At 36.5% G+C, this 25,449-nt stretch overlaps 1 protein-coding gene across 4 annotated transcripts in view; it reads left to right on the forward strand.

The window, feature by feature from the left end:
- The first annotated feature begins 363 nt into the window (after positions 1-363).
- camk1b (calcium/calmodulin-dependent protein kinase Ib) overlaps positions 364-25,449 on the forward strand; it is a 56,764-nt gene continuing 31,678 nt past the window's right edge. For 2 of the 4 annotated variants that reach the window (XM_081358609.1, XM_081358611.1), the window contains exons 1-2: positions 364-489; positions 11,668-11,778. In XM_081358609.1, the coding sequence (XP_081214735.1) occupies positions 11,693-11,778 (86 nt within the window). In that variant the 5' untranslated portion in view covers positions 364-489; positions 11,668-11,692. Of the gene's footprint in view, positions 490-5,135; positions 5,233-11,530; positions 11,585-11,667; positions 11,779-25,449 lie in introns of those variants that run through there. The other 2 variants (XM_081358608.1, XM_081358610.1) reach the window with 2 other exon arrangements.

Raw genomic sequence — 25,449 nt, forward strand, 5'->3', positions numbered from 1 at the left:
TTCAAAAGTAACTACAGTTCAGAAAAATAGAGTAATCCCTTCCTTTACTTTTTCAAGGGAAATGTGATTAAATTACAGTTGAAATGCACTACACACTGCATATGTATGTATTTGAACATATTCATTATATCACCAACGAGATCGGGGGACAGCAGGAGAGATTTTCTTAAACAAACGTCCCCATCAGCACATCCTGAGCTCCAAGGAATAAGGATATCAGATAATTCCAGCTATTAGATCAAATTCTGGGAACAGCGAGTCAGGCAGACATAACCCCGCCTCTATTACCTGATTCAGCGGTCTCTGTCCTCTGATTGGCGCAGAGCTGTAGAGTGTCCGTGACGTCAGTCGCGCGTTGAGACTGGGTGAGCGCGAGGAACCAGCAGTCAGTCAGATCTCTCTCTCTCTGCGAGTGACTCTAGCGCGAGCGCGAACGCGTTCATATTACAGCACGAGACGCTCCTCACACCTCTCCGACACACAGCACAGGTACCCTTATTTACAATTAACCTTGTATCTCACACGAAATGTTCAGGACAGCCGTGCACGATCGATAACTGCTGCTGTTTTTTCGCTGTCATTTTAGGAGCCTGTTATGCTGGTTTTATGTATTGATGTCATGTAATGTATGCATGCATGCATGTGCACAATGTGCATTCAACTTTTAATATTATTAAAAATGATGCACATTAATAATAACCCTGCACTTCGCAAATGCAGGCTGGTCCACCAGATTAAGAGCTTACAGTCGTGTATTAGAGCTGGTTGACTTTATGATGCGTTATCGCACTCACTCATTCAGAGGGTGGATGTGGTTTACCACTCTAAGTCTTTGAACGCACTGAAGTTATCGCACTCACTCATTCAGAGGGTGGATGTGGTTTACCACTCTAAGTCTTTGAACGCACTGAAACTTTGACAGCTGATTGCTTTAAAGGATACCAAAGGATGAAGAACAGAAACAATAAACGCTTTTGATTAAGTTGTCATATGAGGCATCAAATGCTCTTATTTCCAGATAAAAACGATTTTACTATTGTATTGAATACTCTGCGAGTTTAAAACTCAAAACATATCCTCAAATAATTTTTTGTTGCAAAAATGACTCTTTTGAACTTCCGCAGCATTGTGACGTCAGACGAATAAACGATTCAGCAAATTATCATTTGCGTGTTGTTGTTAGTAGCATAAAAACTGATTTGCTGACAGTCCATGTCTTTCCATGTTGACATCTTAGCGGTTATAGTTTTCATAACTGTTATTATGACACCTAATGCAACGTCAAAGTCGCTGGTTTGTGAACAATGCTTTATTCCTAATATCAGAATAGGCTAACTAATAATAACAATAAAAGTAAAATGTGGGACATGGTCATATTTTGTGCTGTTTCTCGCACCACACATCCTTTTGAAGAATCCCAATGGGAGAAATATATCCTGACAAGCCAGACCCACATCAAGATGTTGGGTCCGGGAACACACCATTGTAGGGCTGTCAAAAGATTAATCGCGATTAATCGCATCCAAAATAAAAGTTTGTGTTTAAATAATATATGTGTGTGTACTGTGTATAATTAAATTTGTATATATAAATACACACACATGCTTGTATATATTTAAGAAAAATGTGTCATTTATATTTAAAAAAAATGATATTTATATATAATATTAATTATATATAAATATATACAGTATATGTATGCAAATATTTCTTAAATATATACATGCATGTGTGTGTACTTATATATACAAGATAATTATACACAGTACACACACATATTTTATGTAAACACAAACTTTTATTTTGGATGCGATTAATCGCGATTAATCTTTTGACAGCCCTACTACACCATTGGCAGGGCTCAATCCGAGGGGCGGGATAAACGGTTGTCTTTCAGATTCCCTCTGCACGCAATAGGACAGCGCTTCAACCAACCAGAGCGCTTTCCCACCAGCGGAGCTAGTTGATAGATTAAACTTTTGCCGGATCCGTTTTTGGTTTTGGCAAAACTCCGAACACATCTTCCTTTTTTAAGAACGACTTCAGTGCCGTTCTTTGTTCTTTTCTCAAAGAAAAGCTTAACTCCAAGTCTTCCAGAGTCGCGGCCAAAGCCGATTGGAAAGACCCGTCGTCTTTGTTTTCAAGTAGAAGGGAATTCACGCGGAACCGTCGCAACTCTGCCGTCATTATGTTAAGCCCGCCCACCGACTCTATAAACGATGTGATTGGCCTGCCTACAGTTTGGTTTTTCCAGCTCGCAAGCCAACGGAGAGTTGCTAGACGACACTGGCTGCAAAATAAAATTTGCTGCCGCTAAGGTGCGTCTAGATTTCTAGGCTAGGAGAAATAAGCAATTGAAGTTATTTTTAGAGTTGAACAGTTTGAGTGGCACATTTCTTCACATTTTGTTTTTCCTTCAAAAATGGCGCAGTTAAAATCTATATCCAACTCGACCGAAGACAAAGCAGCAAAAATGGACTGTTCCACTCTAAAGGTTAGAGAGATGCTAAAATATTAGCGCTGCATCGATATGGAACTTTTGGTTGATATGATAACCAATCATTCTTTATATTTGAAAGCCGATAACCGATATATACACCGATAAATATATTTTTTTATGTAAATATTCACACAAGTATATACACAATAATGTCCAAGACTTCAAATTATATCAAACATATAGTGTGTACTACTGCTTTTATTTGTAAATCTTAACAGAATTTTTTTATTTTATTTTCACCCCCAAATTTTTTTGACCTAATGTAGTCTATTTGAACCAGTTAAAGATTTCTTAACTTTTAAAACTCTTCTAATATACATCAACCTAATTTAAAAATATTAAACATAAAATATGTATCAGCCGATACCGATATGACCACCAATATATTGCTCATCCCAATAAAAAATGAATTTAGAAGAAAAGGGAAATAAAACTGTATTACATAACTTCTTAAAATATATTAAACCACCATACTGCAGTTTCTGACCATAAAAGGACAAACTTAGCTTCTAATAGTCTGAAATGGTTTAATATTTTGGTTTCATTATTGTTGTCTTATCTCAACATAGCATCTGTGTCTTTTAACCAGTCATTCAAGTGGTTCCACATGTGTGCCCTTTCTATTTCAGCCTCTTAGCATTTCTTTCCTGTTTTCTTGTGCTATTTCTTTCTCTTTGCCACACAGCACAGCCAATGCTGGCATTATTTAAAGCACTTTAGCTGTCTGATTCCCTCATTTGCACATTTTTAGGGATCAGACAGCCTGTCGGTCTTAGCAATTCATTATATCACATGTAGTCAATAACAGTCTATTGTCTGACCAGTTTCTGTACGAGGATAGATCTAGTCTTTATCAGCTGGTTGTGGGCTGCTCTGACAGTCAGAATGTGATCGTGATGTGTAGATAGACGCGTTAATGTGAGGGCTGGTTAGAAGGGACGTCTTCCTCTTTGCAAAGCCTTCGTTTGCATTGTCATGTGTGCAGTTCTGTACTAGGCTGTAAAAGGAAATAAAGTCATGCATTTTAAGTGTTCTGAAACTATAACAATGCGGCAGATGAACTTCCCTGTGCTTTCACATTGCATTCACTTCCCTTTAGTGTCGTGTTGAGGGTGCCGCGCTTCAGTGGAAGCCTCTGGGAGAAAAAAAAAAAAAATGTATGTAGCTAGTCGTGATGGTGCTGTGAAGCTGTGCTGGATGGTGCCGTGAAGAGCTGAACTTTGAACCTGTTGTGGATCACACACTTGATGGGTTAACTGTCCCAAGCAACCATAGGGCATTTGTGTATCTGTAAGCATCTCAGCCATGCTTAAAGAGACAGTGCATCAAAAATGAAAATTGTGTAATTATTTTCTCACCCTCATGTCATTCCAAACCTGAAATACTTTCTTTCTTACGTGGAAGACAAACTGTCTCAGTGTTGTTGTTTTGTTCTCCATACAATGTTAAATCAGTGAGATCCAATGAGTTTTGGACCCCATTGACATTCAATGTAGATAATTTTTTTTTTTAAATATCATTTATTCCAAATAATTGTCATGCAGCATTGCTGGGTATTGATTGTATTTGATTTCGATTCACAAACTCAATTTGATTCTGATCTTAATTTGATTAATTTGGATAGTTTTTTTTAAGAATCTCTCTCATCTGAATCAGTGAGCTAGTTGGTACATTAATATTGGTTCAAAGTAGTCCATACTACTAATTCAACTGCGGTTTATTTTTAAATATAATAATCAACAATAAAAGATTGAGTTTTATACAAACATTTAAATGGCACATAAGGCAGTTTCTAAATGTACATTTTCTACTCCATTTAAACACTGTCATTCCTGAGGTAAATGTAATATTATGTGACATTGTTCTCATGCTTTTTTAATGACGTCCTTCTGCAGTTGAAACACTGATTGAACAGATTACATGAGACATAGTACATTTCAGTTTCTTTCAACATACATTCGGATGTTCATTCATGTTTATTTTGTGCTGTAACTAGTAAAGAGGAAGAGATGATCAGTTCTGCCACTTGATCTCAGATGGCGATATGTCACAACACAAGAAACGCCACAAAACGACATTTACTGTTTAAATGTCATGGTAAAATTTACAGAATTTGAAAGCTGAGACTTTGTTCCATATCGGAAGTGTAAAGCGCAAAGCTTATTGTGATTATTGGATGACTGGCGCGCTACAAGTAATGTTTAGTGACGTCTGCATGAAAACGGCGATTGATTCTTGGGATTAAATATGTAAATGCAAAATACAAAATGTAGTTTGATTAAAATTATGCAGCTTCATTGTAACCATGTCTATTAAGCTCCATAAGGGAACAGACCAAAACTTGAGTTATTATTCACAGATAATCTTCCCCAATTTTCAGGAGTATGTTAATTGGATTAATTTCTCACTGATCACTGTAGGTTTTGAAAGCTTACAAACAGAAAGACTGAGTCATTCCTGTAGCCTGATTTTGCACATCCTGTAGTGGAGGCCTTTTTCAGGGTGAGAGAACACACGCTTCGGTTACCTCCATGTGTGTATATAAGCTCTATACTTCCTGAGTTTGAGTTATGGTGTGGTTAGATAGCTCACCTTTAAAGGGGAAGCGCAGTTTGTGGTTATGAACGCCCATGACAGACTCTAAGTGTGATGTGACACTGTTCTGACCTACTGAAGGTTTAGGTGTCACTCTGTATCTCTTCTGTCCTCTTCCGAGCAGCCATGGGAAACCAGTGAGTATCTCCATCGTCTGTCTGATGAACTCAAAACATTATGAATGCTGCATGATGATCTAGATGGTAGCGTTGAATGGATGTGTCTGTTTTCAACACTTCAAGCTTGCCTTATGATTCTCCTCCTTTGTACGTGGGTTAGTTTATAGCTTTTCTACAATCTATTTCCTGACCTCTATGTGGTTCCTCACTAACAAAATGATCAATTGAAACCCCTTTCTACTGCTGGACCTGCATGTGTAGTGATCCAAAATACCTACCGGGCCTTTGTTATGATATAAGGTGCCTATGTATACGACTCTTAAAACTTCTTGCCTGAGATTTTGGATGCCTTTGAGTCTTTGGTGTATGTTCATATTTTGCTTGCCTGGAGAGCATTGGATGAAGTTTAGTCTAACTCAGTGATGTGACTGGATGCTCCGGTGATTCTCAACGAGAAAATAAGTTTGTAAATAGAGGGAATTTAATGTCTCCCATCTCCTTTGCATGTGTTCATGTTAGATGTCGGCCCGGTCATCACGTTTAATTCCTGCACTCCTTCTTCGCTGTTTTGAGCTTGCCGTCTGTCTGTAATGCAGAAGTTTTAAGGAAGTATACCAGTCCGGTTTTAAAAAGAAATTTCCAGCATTTACTTAAATGAACATTCTTGGTTCAATTCTATTGACAACTTTTGTGATATGCATTTGATTACAGACGTACTCATACCTTTGTTTGAGTATGTCTTTGGGACGATCACTGTACCACTACATTCATTTATATCTGTTCTTATACACTATGTAGCCCATTTAAATGTGGCCATTAGCTAATTGGATTTCTTGGTTTTGATTAGACCAACAAAGTCTTCCATAATAAAATTATCCATTTATATGATGAATGTTAAAGCACAATTGCACCATAAACCAATTTGGATTTCAATTATTATGGTAATGTACTTTGTGAAATCAATATTTATTGAGTCTGTTTAGTTATGCAATGACTTCAAGTATTTCCTAATATACCACATACTGCGGTCTACTGAAGTATGAATGTTCAGTCTGTGAGGATCCAGATCCAGATCCAGATCCAGTCCAGTGAACTAAAACAGAGCCTTCTATGGAAAGCTATGGTGCAGCATACAATTATTATAAACTTTATTTGTAAGGGAAATCTCTTTTAATTTTTTTTGTGTGTTTTGGGGTCAGGATTTTCTACAAGAAAAGAAAAGGTGGTTTTTCAGTCTAAATGTAGAGTATAAAAAATATTTTATGTAAAAATAACATATCCTCACATTTTGAATACATGAATAGGTCGTTTTAACTCAAATTTTGGGTAAAATGTGGACAAACCCAACCGTTGTGTTAAACATTTAAAAAACGACTGGGTTTGTCCATATTTGACCCAAATTTGGGTTGAAACAACCCAGCATTTTTTAGAGTGCACATATTAATCATTATTTTTATCATGAATTATTATTTCATAAATATCATTACGTTTTTTGAGGGGCAGATATTTAGGAGAACTATTGTCAATGAGGGCCATAGGTTGTTCTCGTCTCGATTGCATAATTTTCTTTTTTACGTTTCTTTATTTCCTGCATGTTTTTGCACGTTGGTTGCATCACAGGACTTTGTTGGTCACAACACATTTCCCATTGCATGATTTGGTGGGGAAAAAAGTTTTTCAAATATTTGCTTCACTATAAAAATAAAAGACCAAAGGTTTTCTTTTCAAGTATTTCTTTCTTTGAACAAGGCTTATTTTCTTCATCTATATGTCAGGATAGTGTTAGTGACATATTTGACTCAATGCCTCTTCAAAATTTGTATTCAGAAATGAAAAACATTTGCATCATAAAAGAGGTGTCTATAATTTGTTGAATGTATGAATTGCATGTTAATGTATTTTTAAATACAATAATAGATCTGGATGAAAATGAGCTTCATGTCATTGACATTTGTATAAGGTGCTGGTCTATTTCCTGTGGTAACTCACAGCAAGCTACAGTTGCTGTCGATAGAGTTTAACTTACTGAACCCAGAACATTCTTTTATGTAGGACAGATTTAGCTATATGACTTTACATTTGATGGCAGCAAACTTTAAATGTTCAGATGTCTGATCGGTGTAACACGGCTGTGACATTGCTCAAAATATATTGCTACAGTTTTGCAACACTTCTGTTTTAGGAAAGGGGAAATGTACTGTCTTCCGATTAAGAATCAATTAACACAGAGGTTTACTGGTGAGACAGCCTTCTCTAAACACAAACATTCAAACAGTTTAGAGTGTTTACCCAAACTGAACGCCTAAACCACCCGAGATCCCAACGCAGCTGCTCTGTTAGCTTGCCATTTGGACATCCAGACACACCGTGGATCACCGGGTTCCCATGGAAACATTGTCATCACATAAAAAGAATACAGTAGACCACGTAGACAGAAACAGCACAGTAGACGGTTATGGTTGACATTAGGTAACAAGTTTTGGCATGAGCCATCTCCTTAAGTTCCTTAGATATAGGACAACAATAGTAAGCTGGTTGTTTCAGACCGCAGAGCCTTGATTGTTATCTATGAGAGGCATGTAGTGGGGTGGATTGATGGTGGCAACACTTATCATGAAGAAATGCTTGTGCTCTGACTCTCTAAATTAGACACAACAAACCCCCACACAGCAGAGTTTTCCCTGCAAGTGATTGCTGAAGACTTACAGGGCCACCGAATGTGCAAAGCTGCATAAATGTTATTTTGGTATTGATCTTCGAATATCCCTAAGGCTGTTTGGAGTGAAAGTAACATTCACAAAAGCTGTTTGGTGACTTGTAAAGCGTACCGTTGAAAATCAAATGGCAAAACAAAACGGTATTTAAAGATTTACAAAATCACACATTTTACGTTTTATGAAAGCCATATTTCTACTTGTACTATTTCAGAACTGTTACATTGTATCTTTCCAGTGTAATATTGTAAATTAAAGCTGGATGTAGAAAATATTTTAGGGGTGCGATACTAAAATGCACTCTAGCCTATTTTGTCTAAATAAATTATAAAAATGTAAAATTATAAAACAATAGAAAAAACTAAAATCAGTTGTTACAAGTAAAATTTAAGCATCAGAAAATGTTCCATGATGGCAATTTAATGGTTATCTGAATATAAAATGAGAGCAAACTAACAATTAAATGTCCTGATATCTAATGGTGGATGGCAAATTATATAATTATAATTAATGTTATTATTATGGCTGTCGAGCGATTAATTAATTTTGCTGATTAATTAATATAATTAATCACAAATAAATCACACATTGAGTTTGGCTGAGAAAATACCCCCAGAAGATCATTAAAGTTATTATTGTGTTAAATGAGAAAAGCATAATAGACATTATAAAAAGTAGCTTTAGAAAAAAATTGTTTATTTGATTCAACAGAATTTATTACACATAAACTTTTAAGCTTCAACGGCCATGAGAGTAAATGATGACAGAATTTAACTTTTTTTGGTGAACTGTTCCTTTAATGTGTTTTTTTATTTATTAATATGGAAATATGAAATCATTTTTAATGAAACAATACTCTAAATAAGAAACAAAAACTGCCAGTAGGTGGCGGTAAATGTCTAAATGATTAAGTCATCGGGCCCTATTTTAACGATCTAAGCGCATGGTCTAAAGCGCGTGGCGCAAGTGCACTTAGGACGTGTCCGAATCCACTTTTGCTAGTTTAACGACGGGAAAAATGGTTGGCGCTCCCGGCGCATGTTCTAAAAGTAGGGCTGCACGATTAATCACAATCAAACCGCACGCAATTTGGCAAAGGCTACGATTTTTTTATGCGCAGGTTGTCAGTGCAGCGGCTGATCGGTAGTAAGTGACCCTCCAATTGAATGCCAGAGGGCGTCTCACGCAGACACGCCAAATATGCCCCGCCGCAGAAGTACGACAACACACATCATTCCAGGAAATCCCTATCCCTGTAGCTGAATAAACAGATTGAAACGCTTTGATTGATTAAACATGACTAATAAATATTCATCTGCCACATCATCTCAAAGATGGATGCTCAATCGTCTTTATGAAGTGAGTTTGGAGTAAAAGCATGTTAGTAAATGTTGTCTTTTGTTGGACAAGAGGTTCATAAATGCTTCTCATGTATGGAAAAAGTGCGATTTCATGTAAATTGCAATTAATCGTGCAGCCCTATCTAAAAGGGTTGTCCCTATTCTCTTAATGAGTAATGGGTGTTTTGGATGTAACGTGCAATAAACCAATCAGAGTCTCATCTCCCATTCCCTTTAAAAGCAAGGTGTACTCGCACCATGGTGGATTCGCTATTTACATCGAGGAATTTGCAAGCGGAAAAACTGAATGCTTCGAGCAGACCATCTACGGGGCAGTGTACGCGCGTTGTGGACCTGACTATAGGCGCACATTACTAACGCGCTCTTTAAATAACAAAAAAAAATGTTTCAGTTGCCTCAAAATAGCAACTTGCCAACAATGCGCCTGAACACAACCTCGTTTTCAGACCAGCATGCTCATGAGCGCAACAACATGGCACAGGACGTGAAAATGATAACTGCGTCGGGCTGAAACTAGCAAAAAACACTTGCGTTGCGCCTGGCGCCGCATTGCGCCGGGTGTATGATAGGGCCCATTGATTAATCGTGCAGCCCTATCTAAAAGGGTTATCCCTATTCTCTTAATGAGTAATGGGTGTGTTTTGGGTGTAACGTGCAATAAACCAATCAGAGTCTCATCTCCCATTCCCTTTAAAAGCCAGTTTCGCTCGTGCCATGGCGTATTCGCTATTTACACGGCGGAATTTGCAAGCGGAAAAACTGAACGCTTCGAGCAGACCATCTACGGGACAGTGTACGCGCGTTGTGGACCTGACTATAGGTGCACATTATTAACGCGCTTTAAAAAAAAATAAAAAAATTTCAGTTGCCTCAAAATAGCAATGCGCCAACAATGCACCTGAACACAAACTCGTTTTCAGACCAGCAGCCCATGGGCGCACAAATGGGCGCAAATGCATTTGCTATTTAAACAACGTGGCACAGGACGTGAAAATGATAACTGCGTCGGGCTGAAACTAGCAAAAAACACTTTCGTCGCGCCTGGCGCCGCATTGCGCCGGGTCTATGATAGAGCCCATTGATTAATCGTGCAGCCCTATCTAAAAGGGTTATCCCTATTCTCTTAATGAGTAATGGGTGTGTTTTGGGTGTAACGTGCAATAAGCCAATCAGAGTCTCATCTCCCATTCCCTTTAAAAGCCAGTTGCGCTCGCGCCATGGCGGAATTTGCAAGCGGAAAAACTGAACGCTTCATGTAGACCATCTACGGGACAGTATACGCGGGTTGTGGACCTGAGTCACCTGACTATAGGCGCACATTACTAACGCGCTTGAATATATAAAATATATATATCAAAAATATTTCAGTTGCCTCAAAATAGCAACGCGCCAACAATGCGCCTGAACACAACCCATTTTCAGACCAGCACACTCATGGGCGCACATGCATTTGCTATTTAAACAACGTGGCGCAGGATGTGAAAATGATAACTGGGTCGGCTGAAACTAGCAAAAAACACTTGCGCCGGGTGTATGATAGGGCCCATTGATTTTTCACTCATTCATTCGATTCGTTCAAACAGCTGATTCATTCAGGAATTAAATAAATGGCTCTCTTTATGAATGGACCATTGAATCATTGGTTCACCCGATTGATTCGCTCAACACCATACTGACATGGTGTTGAGCCTTTTTTGTTCTGGTGGAAGCTTTGATCTGGTATAGAACAGGTAAGTTAAATAACTTATGTTAAGTCTTAAATAAACACATGGTGAGAATATGTTAGACTTAATAATTCATTACATTTCCACCATGCTTAAGCAACTAAGCGACAAACTTTCCAATTTGTCTTTGTACAAATGAACAACCTATTAAAAAGCACTTTCTCTGTGAAGATACACCCATGTGGGCAAACAGGTGTTGCAAGATTCTTTAAGTAACTGCGGCTGTCTCAATTTACATTCTCATGTCTTATTGAAGCCTGAGCTAAATGAAACTGGCCTGGCTGATATTGTTAGTGTGTTTTCAGACCCCTTGCTTTGAAATGCTCAAGGAAAAACTGACAGCTGGGGAGAACTTGCTGTGACATCATGGTGTCTAAATAGTAATCACAGCTGACACATAGTAAAAGGTCTTAATTCATAAAAGGCACATCATGTGTCTTCATGTGACTCTTATAAATTATACCACAGTCATTTAAGCCTGAAGATTTCCACATGGTGAGGTCAAGGTCTAAGTGAATAGCCCTATACGTCAAAGGTTTAAAGGATTCAGCTGAAGATCAGTTAGTTTCCGGTTAGTTTCCCTAACAATCTTTAGGGATGTTTTGCATAGCCTTTATTGTAAAGTAATTGAATGGTTTCCTCTTCCTCTCTCAGTTTTTCCATCATTGACCGCAGCAAAATGCCATTGGGAGAGGAAGGACACTCTTGGAAAAAGAAAACATCGCACATCAAGGAAATCTATGACTTCAAAGATGTTTTGGGAACGTGAGTATAAGATCATTTTACTTCCAACTCAGCAGCTACAAAGATACCGCTAATGTTTGCACTTCTGCTGATGGCAGTCGTTTCTTCCTGACATTAATCATATTCATCTTTAGTCAATTTTGCTACAATTTTGGGCTGAGGGATCTTTTTGTGTTGACCTATGTGGACGTGGCACTTCCCTTTGATTCCAAGTGCATGTTCATAGAAAGTCAAGCTTTTAATGGATTTTTAATAGGGAACATTCAGTATTTAGTGACTTGGCCCACCCTGGCGAATCAGAGTATACTGTACGTGGAAATTAGCTGTCATAACAGAGATCATTTACGAATAGAAGTCTTAAAGGTACAGTAGCAAATGCAGGCTTTTTATTTCAAAGGTTTTGGTGTAAGAAACCTTGACAAACGTTTTTTCAGAGATAAAGACAGAAAATGCTGTAAATTAGGGGTATAACGATATAACATTTTTTACGTATCGATTACAAATCCTGTCGATGCACCTTCATCGATCTTGAAACATTGATTTTTAAATCGTGAATAGTTTGTTTAGGTCAAAGAATCGATTCAAAATACTAAAATGTTTACTGAGTAATGTTAATTAACTAAATGTACTTACTATCGGGGTTAGGATTAGGGTTTGGATTGGAAAACCAAAGGAATTGTAAATTGTGATTTAATTTTCTATAAGATAAAATTCTGTATCAAGTATTCTGTATTCTGTATGTCTTAAGATATAGCAGTTTTTTTTTCTTTTCTTTATCTGCATATGAGACCTTGACGCCTTGAGGTGAAATTGTTATTTTTATTGAAATATTTGGATTAGTTTACTGACTCATTAATCAAAATCGAATTAAGTCGAATCTGTGAATTGGATTGAATCTTTCTGAATGTGCAAAAATCGTTCCTGAATTGAAAACCTGTGAATCATGAATCAATTCGATGGCATCGAATCCTGTCTGTCTACCCAAAGATACACACCCCTACTAAAATATGTAGAATATAGCTCTTTTAAATAAACCAAATATTCAGATTTCAACAGGGAGCAACAACAATTCCTACAACTTCTCACATGTGACTGTCATTCCAATATGAAACTGTCCAGGCCACAATACTTTCTGGACTGGTTATCCATTATTCTGGTTCTGATCCTTCTTATTGTTTTGGCTCTTAAACTATTTTAGTAAAGGGATAGTTCACCCACAAATTAAAAATGTCGATTTAAACCCGTAAGACTTTCGTTCTTCCTCGGAACACTAATGAAGATCTTTTTAATGAAATTCCTTTCCCTCCATTGACTGCTACATAACTATCATTTTGACACTTCAAAAAGTTCATAAAGAGATCATAAAACTAATCCATATGAATTGAGTGGTTTAGTCCATATTTTCTGAAGAGACAAGATCATTTTATATGATGAATAGATTGAATTTAGGCTTTTTTCACATTTAAACATTGATCAGTGAACATAAACAGAAGCTCAACCGAACCTGCTTGACATGCGAGAGCAAACCTCTTGCTGAAGCTCAAACATGATGCGTAACACGAGAATGAACCTCATTGGTTCTTGCTGAAGCTCAAACATGATGAACCTCATTGGTTCTCACACGTCAAGCGAACATGCTTGAGCTTCTGTTTTGTGAGTTGATGAACGTTTATATGTGAATAAATACCTAAATGCAATCTGTTCATCATATAAAGCGATCGTGTCTCTTCAGAAAATTTGGACTAAACCGCTCGATTCATATGGATTAGTTTTACGATCTCTTTATGAACTTTATGAAGCGTCAAAGTGGTAGTTGAGTAGCTGTCAACTGAGGGACAGAAATCTCTCAGATTTCATCAAAAAGATCTTCATTTGTGTTTTGAAGATGAACGAAAATGATATGAGGGCGAGTAAATGATGACAGAATTTGAATTTTTGGGTGAACTATCCCTTTAATAAATTTGTTTAACCCCCTTTGAAGGAACCCATACCACATATTTGGTGCTATCTACTAAACAAAATAACTGCTATTTTCTATATGTATCTTTAACTACGAACAACAAGTCAGTTATTACAATCTCTTGAAGCGCAAATTCATTCACATTCAAATTCTTTGTCCATTTTGTGTTGGACTTGATGAAATAAAAAATTGCTGTTAAGTGAGGTAAGATTAGAACCATTTGATGCGGCTCACAGAGTAATTTGTTCAAACTACACCACATGCAAACTGTACGTTATTTGTTTTTCTGTAGCACTGTAGATTCAGTAGTGGACGGTGCAGCACTGCTTCCAAAACATTAACCATTTTTTTGCGTCGGAAACGGATCTGAACAGGAACCCATTCTAAATTCCAAACTCCAGACCCTCATTAAACACTTCCACATGCTTTACTCAGAGCCAGTTTAAAGGCGGCTATTGTTCGGGTTATAGCGGGGGCTTGCTTCGATTTTGTGTCTGTGAGATGACCTTTGGCCTCTGCTCACACAGTGCGAGAGTGGGAATACTCAGGGCCCGTATCCTAGGCCTGGACTCAGTGTTAATGGAATCTTCAGTGACATCATGTCTGCAGGAACGGTTTGGGACAGACATTTATTTAACTAGAGTTTTAGGATGGTCTGCTTTTCTCTGTAGGTTTAATGAGAATGCAGAAAGACATTATGTTTTAAACAGTCCCAGAATCCAATTGGAACAAATGTTAAAATAAGTCTGTCTTTTTTGGTACTGCAAATCTCAACAAGATTCTCTTTCTCAAGATTTCAATATTGGCTAAACTCTATTCGTAAGGTCAGTTTTGTATGTTGTCCAGGCTTGTTTGGGGAAAGATCAACAGCTCTCTACATCGTTCAACTGCGAGCTCATCGTGGGTTGGTTGTCTTGGCAACAGGAGGAGACACTTTCCATATGGACTATTACTGTTGCTATGGAAACAAAGTTTTTATTTTCTATTAATAATCTCCCGAGTAAATGTGTAAGGATCGAGAGCCTCAATTTTCAGTCTAGTGGAAAAGATTTTTGGGGGCATTTTGTCCAGTCGTGATGCTCTGCTGAATTTCCTTAGGCTTTCCCATGCATGTTTGACTTTGTGCTGCGGTGGACGGACGCTCAGCGCTCTGAGGGATGTTGCACTGATCCTCATAAAACCTCAACCTAAACAAACTCTTCAAACATACACTCAGCCAGCCTCATAAAATCTAGTTCATAAACTGGAGAACATGTCGATACAATGTCAAACTGTTAATGTGCTTCACTAAAACTGCTATTGATTAATTGAGCAAGTGAGAGACTGGAAATGTAAGTTTATGCATCTTTGAAAAACCAAAGCCATTTCCTTTGGCGTGGAGTCAAATTAGCCAACTGTAAAATACAACTTATGACCATCAGGATCAAGCTGGAAGGCCATTTTGGACAAGCAATAAACCAAGGTGGTTAAGCTAAATTTCTGAACGTGGAAATGGCCCGCTAGAAACCCGCTAAAATGCTCTAAAACACAGCTAGCATCATCTTAAGATGCATTTTCCAGCAGGCAATTCAGTCAGCTTGAAGTTCATGGATATATGGTTCAGTTGAGTCTATTCATCATTCATAGTTTTTATTTAGGTATTTCCCAGATTCTTCAGTAGCACTGTGGCACATATAATGATTGCGGTAATTTTGGTTACACTTTATTTTAAGGTGTCCATGCATTGTAATTATGCATTTAAGTACTGTGTAATAATAATAAACTAAATGTACTTACTATAGAGTTAAAGTTAGGATTGGGGTTTGGTTTAGGGTTAGTTGCATGTGATTATGCATAATTTACATGCAACGTGTAACAAGGACACTGTAAAATAAAGTGTTACCGTAATTTCATGCATTTCATCACTATTTACTTTGAAGCCGTTTTACAGTGTGTATTCGATTTTAATCTGGTGGGCCATAAAACAAGAAGAAATCCCATATACTTTTTTGCACACCAGCCACTGTTGCTAGTGGTTTATCAAAGTTATAGCCACTCAGCATTTTCACTGGCCACAATTTTGACATTGATACCAAAGGGAAAACCTGCCATATAGATATTTTTAATATTATCTCATAATTTAGCAGCAGATATATTAGGCTGCTGTCACTTTAAGACCTGACGCACTGATCCATCATACTGTTACACGTGCAATTTCTTTCTCAACTGTTTACGTTCACTTTAAACATAACTGTTTATATGAATACTCTCGCCAAGACCGGCATTTTGACATTATTATGTGTGTATTTGACTGCTTAAGCACAATAAGATACTAGTGGGTCACAGTAAGCAAACACCCAGAACACCTTAACAACGGCATAGCAATATGCTAGAAACCATAGTTCTGATATCTTTGTGGTTTATTTGAGTACTCGATTCTGATCAAACAGGATCTTGACGCATTTCACACGCTTACGTTGGCATGCAATACGTTACAGATATATTTCAGCACGCTACAGATACGTTAAGGTATTCCTGATGTATTCCGATTCTCAGGAAAGCGATGTTTGTTGTTGGATCTGCTTGTATCCAAGAGCAACAGACTGTGTATTTAGCTTTTGGGTGGACGCTGTTTGTTCCATGTTGATTTAACAGTTGTTGATGTGTTCAGTGCTAAAAAACTGTCATGCTTCTTCACCCCCACCTAATCCCTCGTGCCCCTGCTCTCATGTAGTTACTCTACGAACTCTGTTTATCAACACCGTAATAACTTCCTTTAGTAAATGTTTGACAAAGTGACTCCTGTGGACACTCTTTCAGATTAAACAGACTGTTTTCTGAGGATGTCATTAAGAGGGTTGGGCAATCTTCGATAAGTACACATAATTGCGATGCTTAGCAAATGTACATTAGACTTACATTTTTGTCACGGTGTGCATGTCAGTGTGCATGTGTGTTATTCAAAGTTCCCAAATACAGTTTTAGTTACAATTACAAGGGTGCATTTATTTGATTAAAAATTAAGTAAAAATATTAATGTTGTGAAATATTATTACAATTTAAAAGAACTGTTTTCTCTTCAGTTATATTTTTAAAATGTAATTTATTCCTGTGATCTAAACTGGATTTTCAGCATCATTACTCCAGTCTTCAGTGTCACATGATCCTTCAGAAATCATTCGAATATGATGAGTTGCTGCTCAATTATTATTTGTAGGCCTACTGAATGCTTCTTATTATTATCAATGGTTCTTATATTATCTGTTGAAAAGAGTTTTTGTTGCTTAATATATTTGTGGAAATCATGATATATATGTTTTTTTTTTCAGGATTCTTTGATGAATAAAAAAAAGAAAAAGAAAAACAGCATTTATTTAAAATAGATTTTTTTGGTAAGATTATGCACTTTTGATCAATTTAATATGTCTTTGCTGCATAAATGTATTAATTTATTTGGTCCCACTTTATATTAAGTGGCGTTAAGTACTATGTACTTAAATCTAAAAATAAGTACAATGTACTTATTGTGTTCGTGTTGTATTGTAAAACACTTTTGCTGCTATTGAGGTGTGATACGGGTAAGGTTAGGGACAGGTGTGGTGGATTGGGTAGGTTTAAGGTGTAAGGGAAGGGTCAACTGTGTAATTACAAATGTAATTACATAAATTAATTACAGCTGTAATTACATGCAGGAATTTTTAAAATGTACAATGTAAAAACATGTAGTTACACAATAAGTACATTGTATCAAATTATTAATTTCAATGTAAGTACATAGTACTTAAAGCCACTTAATATAAAGTGGGACCATTTATTTTCTTCTTATAAAATTTTGATGGTAGTATATCATGGTTTCCACAAAAAAATTCTAAGCAGCTGTTTTCAAAATTGATAATAACAAGAATTGTTTTTTGAGCAGCAAATCTTCAAATTAGAGTGAAAAGTGATCTCTATTTTTACATCTTTGTACATTGTATCTTTTACATTTGGCTTTCTTTTCTTTTGCAGGATTTGTTCCTGGTTTGAAAACCTGAAAAACCTAAAGATTTTAAAACAATGTTCCAAAAATAGGTGGTGTAAATAGGAAGTAAAACTGTGACTGAAGCAGTTTTCCATTAACTAAGAGAGAGCCGCTGGCCAGTAGCCAGAGCTATTTTTGGATAATAGAGTAGGGTTGGCAGTTTCTGTACCACTAATCAAAATATTTATTTACACAGCATTTTTATGTGAAAGGATGCTGTGCAGAACATATTTATATAACAGCCTTAAATAGAATAGGTAGTGGGAGCAAATGCTTTGGGTTGTTACTATCGGGTCTTCTGGACCAAAAAGAGCCCAAGAGTCTCTATGATATTCGGATCCCTAGCTATGGCTTTGGACAATAAAACAGGTGGATCGTACTTAAGTTAATACTACTCTTCAATAGTTTGGGGTCTGTACGTTTTTTAAATGTTAAGTCTATTTTACTCACCAAGGCTGGATTTATTTGATTAAAAATACAGTACTATTGTGAAATATTATTATAATTTAAAATATCTGTTTTCTATGTCATTTAAATGTCATTTATTCCTATGATGCAAAACTCCATCATGAGTGCATCATTACTCCAGTCTTCTGTGTCACATGATCCTTCAGAAAATCAATAAGAAACATTTGTTATTATCACAGTTGAAAACAACTTAATATTTTGTATGTGTGTTTGTGTGTGTGTATATATATATTCAACTGAGAATATATATATATCATGGTTTCCACTATATATAGATGACCCCAAACTTTTGAACAGTAATCTTTAAATGATTTTTTTCACCTGCTTTATTGTCTACGTTAAGTTAGCCTAATGTTTTTGACTTTGTTTGTGTGTTTTTTTGTTTTTTTTTTGCATTTCATTCTGCTCCACAACAGATCACATGCCCAACCTTATTAGTGGCACTGTGCGAACTATGACACTTCCCAGCGTGCTTTGCGGGGGCTGGTGGTTTGTGGGCGGTTTAAAAAGCACTGGAATAATCTAAAATCAATTGGGAATATGGATCGCCTGTGCCCGCTTCTGCTGTTGCTGCTGACCCCGTGCTCTCTCATACTCTCATTTCAGTGATTGATAGACAGTAAGAGCACAGGACGGTCAGCAGTTTGACAAATTTCTGTCAGGTCAGCATAGTTGTGCGAGATCTGCTTAGCTTTATGCGCCTCCGGACAAGCAAGACTGCATTTGCGGTTTCTTAGGAAGACATATGGCCCTGTTTCCAATAACATGATTCGCACTCGTTCTCCCAAACGAAAGAGTCACACCGGGGCACAGCAGGAGGTGGCCTGTTTATCACCAGGTCTACAGCACACAGTGAAGTGTGCTCAGATGTCTTACAAACGTGCATGGAGGTCCATTCAGCTGCTGTCCAATGCCAGATGCCCATTAAACCATTGTGAAAACTGATCATTCAATGAAAGAGCCGTATAAATATTCAATTTAAATGTACCACATCAATGTTGATGGTCAAAACATTACTTTTTAATAAAAAATAAAAAATAAAATTGGGATTACTAGTACCATCTGTATTGTCTTAGCTACAGGAAATGTTGGTGCAAATGCAATGTCCCACTCCCAAGTCAGTGTTATTTTAGGATTACTTGTATACTAAAGGGGTGGGTGATGTACCGGTACACATGATTAACCCAGGGAAATTTGTCAGCCAGTTAAACGGTTAAATACACATACCTATGTGTCAAATTGACCATGTATTTGCAAGTAGACACTGTAATTTATGTCTTAAAGGTACAATATGCAAGAATTTTTTGCCGCTAGAGGGCGCTACATTCCAAACAACAACAACGGCGTAGCTTGATGACGATGTGAAGGAGCGTGGAATGATGGGAACTGTCGTTTTAAATTCCACCGTGGATGTAAATCAGACGGGAATCGAAAAATCATATTCATGGATGAGGTTAAGTTCTATTTTTATAAATGTTGCGTTTAATGACATGCTTTTTGTGGCGAGGGGGGCGTGGTTCAGCGCGGTCTGTAACGGGAGAGAGAGAAACGAGATAAGCGGGACGCAAGTAGGTCAAGTGCAAAGGACGAACACCTGTGTCTTATTGCTGTGATCCGCGTGGAGAGACCGCTTATAAGCCGCGCGCTGGAACGAGAGAGAGACTGGAGAGAAAATTGGACGCAGAGAAAGAAAACCGGTGGATCCGAGCTCTCATTTTTTTAACTGTTTTGTGCGTCGCGGTTGCCACGGTGAATGCGCATTGTGCGCGACTTTTGTTTGTTTTGTTTTATTTTAATAAAGTACCAGAGTCCCAGTCACGCCGACCCCTGTCTTCTTCCTTCCTGACTCTTGAACCTCATCACACTTTTATTTCATTAAAATGAATTAACCGCAAGAAAAGTAAGGTTTAATACCAAATTGGTTATCATAGATGTTACTGTATTTGTCGAATCCATTGTTGTGATAACGCGGCGCAGTTTTACGTGTTCTAAACAATTGTTGTAAAAGTACATTCGAACATACCCACATCATTTGCCAAAATACTGATTAATCTTTATGTATAACACATGCTATATTTATTTACATGGCCATAAACACCAGATAAACAATGTCAATAAACTAACGTTAAACACAAATCTAAAGCAATAATACTTTCCTTACATAAACATAACCGAATGATACATGTGGAAAATATAAAATTAAGCATGCTTTGTCGACAGAACCAGCTGCAATCGGTAAAGAATAATTGTGTTCCATAACGACTGCAAGAAACAAGCTAACGTTTGTTGCTTGATAGACGCTACAACTACAACTTCCGCATTTGTCCAGGACTCCACGCAGTACGAGCGGAAACCGAGGGTAACGCGGATATGACGCAATTGACTGGCGACTCCCAGCTCCCCCCTGCTCTAACGCCCCGTTTCCTTGGTTAAAATCGCAATTTTCTCACGATTTAAAAATAGTTGGAAACATTTGGGATATTGTAAGTAATCAACTTAACAAAATATATAACACTGGCCTTGAGATTTTGGGATATTTTAATGCAAAAATCTTACATATTGTACCTTTAAGTGTACTTTTAACTTTTGCAACTTTAAAAAGAATAAATGTATATTTAATTTATACGGTAAAGACTATGCATTTGTTTTGTTTTTATAAATTTGATTACTTTATACAATTTGTGTAGTATGTCTTATTTCTAGTCCTTGAAGTTTTTTTCCGGTAGGTCTATTTCACTTGTCATTGTTCTGTTGTAGTTTGTTTTCTTTGCTCTTTCTTTATCACTGTTTATTTTTCTTCAGTAAGCTTGAGAGTTTTTTTAGGCTAGTATTAGTTTTTTTAATGATATTGAAAAGGGTTATAAGAATTATGAAATTTCAATGGAATCAAAAATCTTGACCTTATTTAAAGCAAAAATAACTATATAGTGATATATATCGTTATCGTGAAATATAAATACTCATATCGTGATATAAGATTTTATTATTATATTATTATTATTTACTACTTTATGGTCCGCACAAGAAAGTCTATAGTAGACAAGGAAAAGTCCATTTCTTGTTTGTCCATGCTTCTAAGAGTCCACAAAAAAAAAAGAAAAAAAAAGAAAATCGATTCTGAACACTGTAGTCCAGTGCTGTTTTAGTATTATTTATACTGTATGGTTATTCATATTTTGAATTAGCTGCTTTTTTTATATATTCAGCTTTAGTTGAATTTTTGTTTAAGTTTTAGCAATTTTGTTATGTGCTTACTTTAGTTTTAGTTTTTATTTAATTTTCATAATCAGCTTGACTTTATATGTATTTCAGTTTTAGTTTTATCAATTTTAGTTCTTCAACTTATTTAATTTCAGTTACTCGACCTTGGCAACATTTCTAATTTTCATTTAAGTTTTTCAATTATTTTATATATTTTTATAACAATATATTTGATTATTTTTTTTTTTTTAGGTTTCAGTTTTAGTTACCAATAACAATCTATATAATATAATTATAAAAAAAAATTCTGTGATTAATGTAATTGTTTTGAATAGCCTTTTGAATAAACTTAGTTAGGGGATTGTTCGAATTCCTTACACTAAGTATGAGCAATAGTAATAATGACGCTTGTTTTCGCTTTGTTTTGCTATACTGTAACATTATCCTGTTTAACAGCAGAATGTTTCGGTTCTGGGATACCCAGTTATGAGGCACTGTTTCCTCCAGGTATACTTGATTTGATTATGAAGAACCCATAATCCCTCAGAAAAGGCACTGAGCTGAACCAAATCACTGCTGAGTTGCCATAGCGATTTAATGGTTTCCCTTTCATTGATGTGAAGCACACTAGGGCATGTTGAATTTCCATTAGCTGCTTATTAGCAGATGCAGTTACAGGCTGTTGTGAGTGTTGGTTTAACCCAAGACGAGATGAGCATGGCGTGTCATCCAGAGTGTTGTCAGAGCAGTTTAGGTGGCAGCGCAAATATTTAAAGTGAAAGCCACATGCTTGGGATTAATGGTAATTTGACATTGACTTTTGATGTTTGTTTTTCTCTGTAAAGAGAGAAAAAATTAAAGGGATAGTTCACCTAAAAATGAAAATTAGCCCAGGATTTACTCAAGTCATCCTAGGTGTAAATTACATTCTTCATTCAGACGAAAACAATCTGAGTTATATATATAAAAAAAGTCCTGGCTCTTCCAAGCTTTATAATGGCAGTGAATGGCCGTTTCTGTTTTTAAGTCCATAAAAGTGCATCTATCCATCATAAAAATACTCCACACGGCATCGGGGGGTTAATAAAGGCCTTCTGAAGCAAAGCAATGCGTTTGTGTTAGAAAAATGTCCATATTTAAAACTTTATAAAGTAAAATAACTAGCTTCCGGCCACTTCAAAACAGAAACGGCCATTCACTGCCATTATAAAGCTTAGAAGAGACTTATCCCTTTAAGTCTTCGATTGTGTCACATGAACACTTTGTTATTTACCTTTTTTCAGAAACAGATTGCACTGTCTGGGTTTTAATTGTTTGTTATGTTCTAGTGGAGGTGTGGACGGTAACTGAAAGTGTGTGTGTGTGTGGGAGAGCAGGTGTTTCTACCAGGCTGGTAAACACCATGAGGTGTCCCTGTGCATTTATTATTCAATCACCAATCCTTTTGCACACACCCCCACACACACACACACACACATTTGCAAGCATATACACCCACAAACACAATCGAGGTGTGTCTTCTGCCGCGTTTATGCCTGGAATGAAAGGTTAATCTCCTGATTGCTGTCGCTTGTCATCCCCCCCCCCAAAACCCCCTTTCACAGGAAAGATGTTTCCACTCTTGTTTTTCTCACTGCAAGTGATGATTTGCAGAGACTGGAGTGTGTTCTTCATATCAGCCATGCACATCCCACCCACTACATCTTGTTTTTAGGCCCCTATTTTAAGAACTGTGAAAAAACAAGGTCTAGAGACACTTTTTTTTTTACATTCATTCTTAGAACACATGTGCAAGGTGCCGCAAAAGACGCAAAATGCACGCACAGTGTTCAAACACGTCAATCTATCGCATATTTACATGGGAAAACAATAGAAAAGCACTGTAATGCAATGCAAAAACGCTTTGGCTTGAAACTGCCTTTTAACTTAAAAAAGTAAGTTGCCTGGCTGCCTTAAAATTTTGAGTTCATTGAAATAATTTTTTTTAGTTAATACTATGAAGGCGATTAGTTTAGCTCAAAATATTATGTTATCTGAACCACAATATATATAAGTTGAACAAAAGATAAAAAGTTGTGATAACAAATCATGCAAATAAATGTAAATGTGCCTTTTTGTACGTATAGGTCATTACGACTTTATTTTGAATAATAAAGTTACTTTTTTTTTATTGACTGTTGTAAATAAAACAAATGTGGTTTACAAAAACCTGAAAATGTCAAAAATTCTGAATATTTTTGAGATTAGTAATGAGGGTTTTGAAAGCCAAAACCTTTGCAAGGTATCACTACTCACATCATGTTATGATAAAACGAAATTTTGTGGCAAAAAATATCCACCATATAGGTAATGTTATCTCAAATAATGAAATTCGGACGATCACTTCATTAAAGGCCATGTGGAAGTGAACCTCTCTGAAGGGTCCCTATACAAATAGAGTTCTCTTTCCAGTGTATAAATAGCATTTGGAATTGGCTGTTAGTGTGCCACATCTCTCTAGTCTTGTAGTCTAGTCATCACAGATATTGTCTGGTCATGTTGAGTGGTATTGTCTGCAGGCTATCCTCCGGGCTCGGCCGACGGCCAGGTGTGAGGTCGCAACTCCTGCTTTGGAAACAGAAATATCCCAAGAGATCAATCAGTGCTGCTGTTTGTGCATGTTTGTGCGCGACCCTGATCGACCACATTATAAGTGCTCTTCTCTGAATCACACGCCTAGTGGGACTGTTCCCATCATCTGTGTGCCAGAAACGTATAGCGACACTATCACAGTAACTTAAGGGAATAAGATAGACGTCTATAGCATTTCATTACATCGTTCTTCTGGATTTTCTGCCCACTTTTAGTTTTATGTTCATATATATATATATACATATATGTGTGTGTATATATATATGAAATTACTGAACTTAATATACGAGCTTGATAAAAATGATCATTCTAGAAGAAAATTTCAGATGGCACTTAGAGGCTTTTGCATCTGAACTCTTCATATATATATATATATATATATATATATATATATATAAAATAATATAATATATTATATAAACAAAACTTTTTATGCTTGATGCAATTAATCTATTTGACAGCCATAATTAAAATGAAGCTGAAATAAAATAATAATAATAATATAATATTAGACAAAAACGTAAAAAAAAAAAAACTTTTTGCAACTAACAAAAAATTAATAGGTACTAAAATGACTAAAACTGAAATGAAATAAATTAAGGCTAAATAGAAATATTTTAATAAACAAAAACTAATAAAAATGACGAAAGCACATAACAACATGACTAAAACTTGCATATAAAGAAAAGATCATTCTAAATGTTAATAAATACTACAATGACATAAAATACAAAAACATTACTAAAATATTTAAATAAAAACATAAATAAAATTTACCATTTAAGGAAAAATATTAATATTTTTAGCAAATATAGAATCTTGCTAAAATTTGAAATGGATCACTCTTTTGCGGTGTGGACAGTGAAACAGGCCATTTGTTAAAGAAAACCTAATATTTAATGAAAATATACATTTTTCTAGCAAATACAGTGTTTGGTATTGTAACATCAGTTAACATGGTTAAGAATAAATGCATTTTACAAGCAAACATGTTTATGCAGGAAGTCCCTACTTGTACTGTACTGTAAATAATTTGTTCACCCAAAAATGCGGTAAAGAACCAGTTCACCAATATGGCATGTTTTGGATCAGTCTGTCTAGTCCTAATCCAGATTATGATGTTAAAATGTATGATACACAATGCTGTTCTCAGATCAGCTGATAAGGCCCTCTGGAGCAGCTATTAAGCGTAGCCTGAGTTAAGCTGAGATATATTGCATCCGTCCAGAGACACTGGGCCGTCTGACTCGATTCACACAGCTCGGTCTGGCCTCCAGCACATGAGCTGCACCTGCTTTTTGTTTATTTTAGGGAACGTTACATAATGCAGTCCGCAGAAATGACGGTTCCGTGTCGAGTCTGTGGGACCTGCACTAACCTGAATTTAGGCTGAGCACTGCCTCAGGAAGAAAGATGTCATGTGGCGTCGGTC

The sequence above is a fragment of the Scardinius erythrophthalmus genome, assembly GCF_964197995.2.
Source record: "Scardinius erythrophthalmus genome assembly, chromosome: 25".
Classification (NCBI taxonomy): Eukaryota; Metazoa; Chordata; class Actinopteri; order Cypriniformes; family Leuciscidae; genus Scardinius; species Scardinius erythrophthalmus.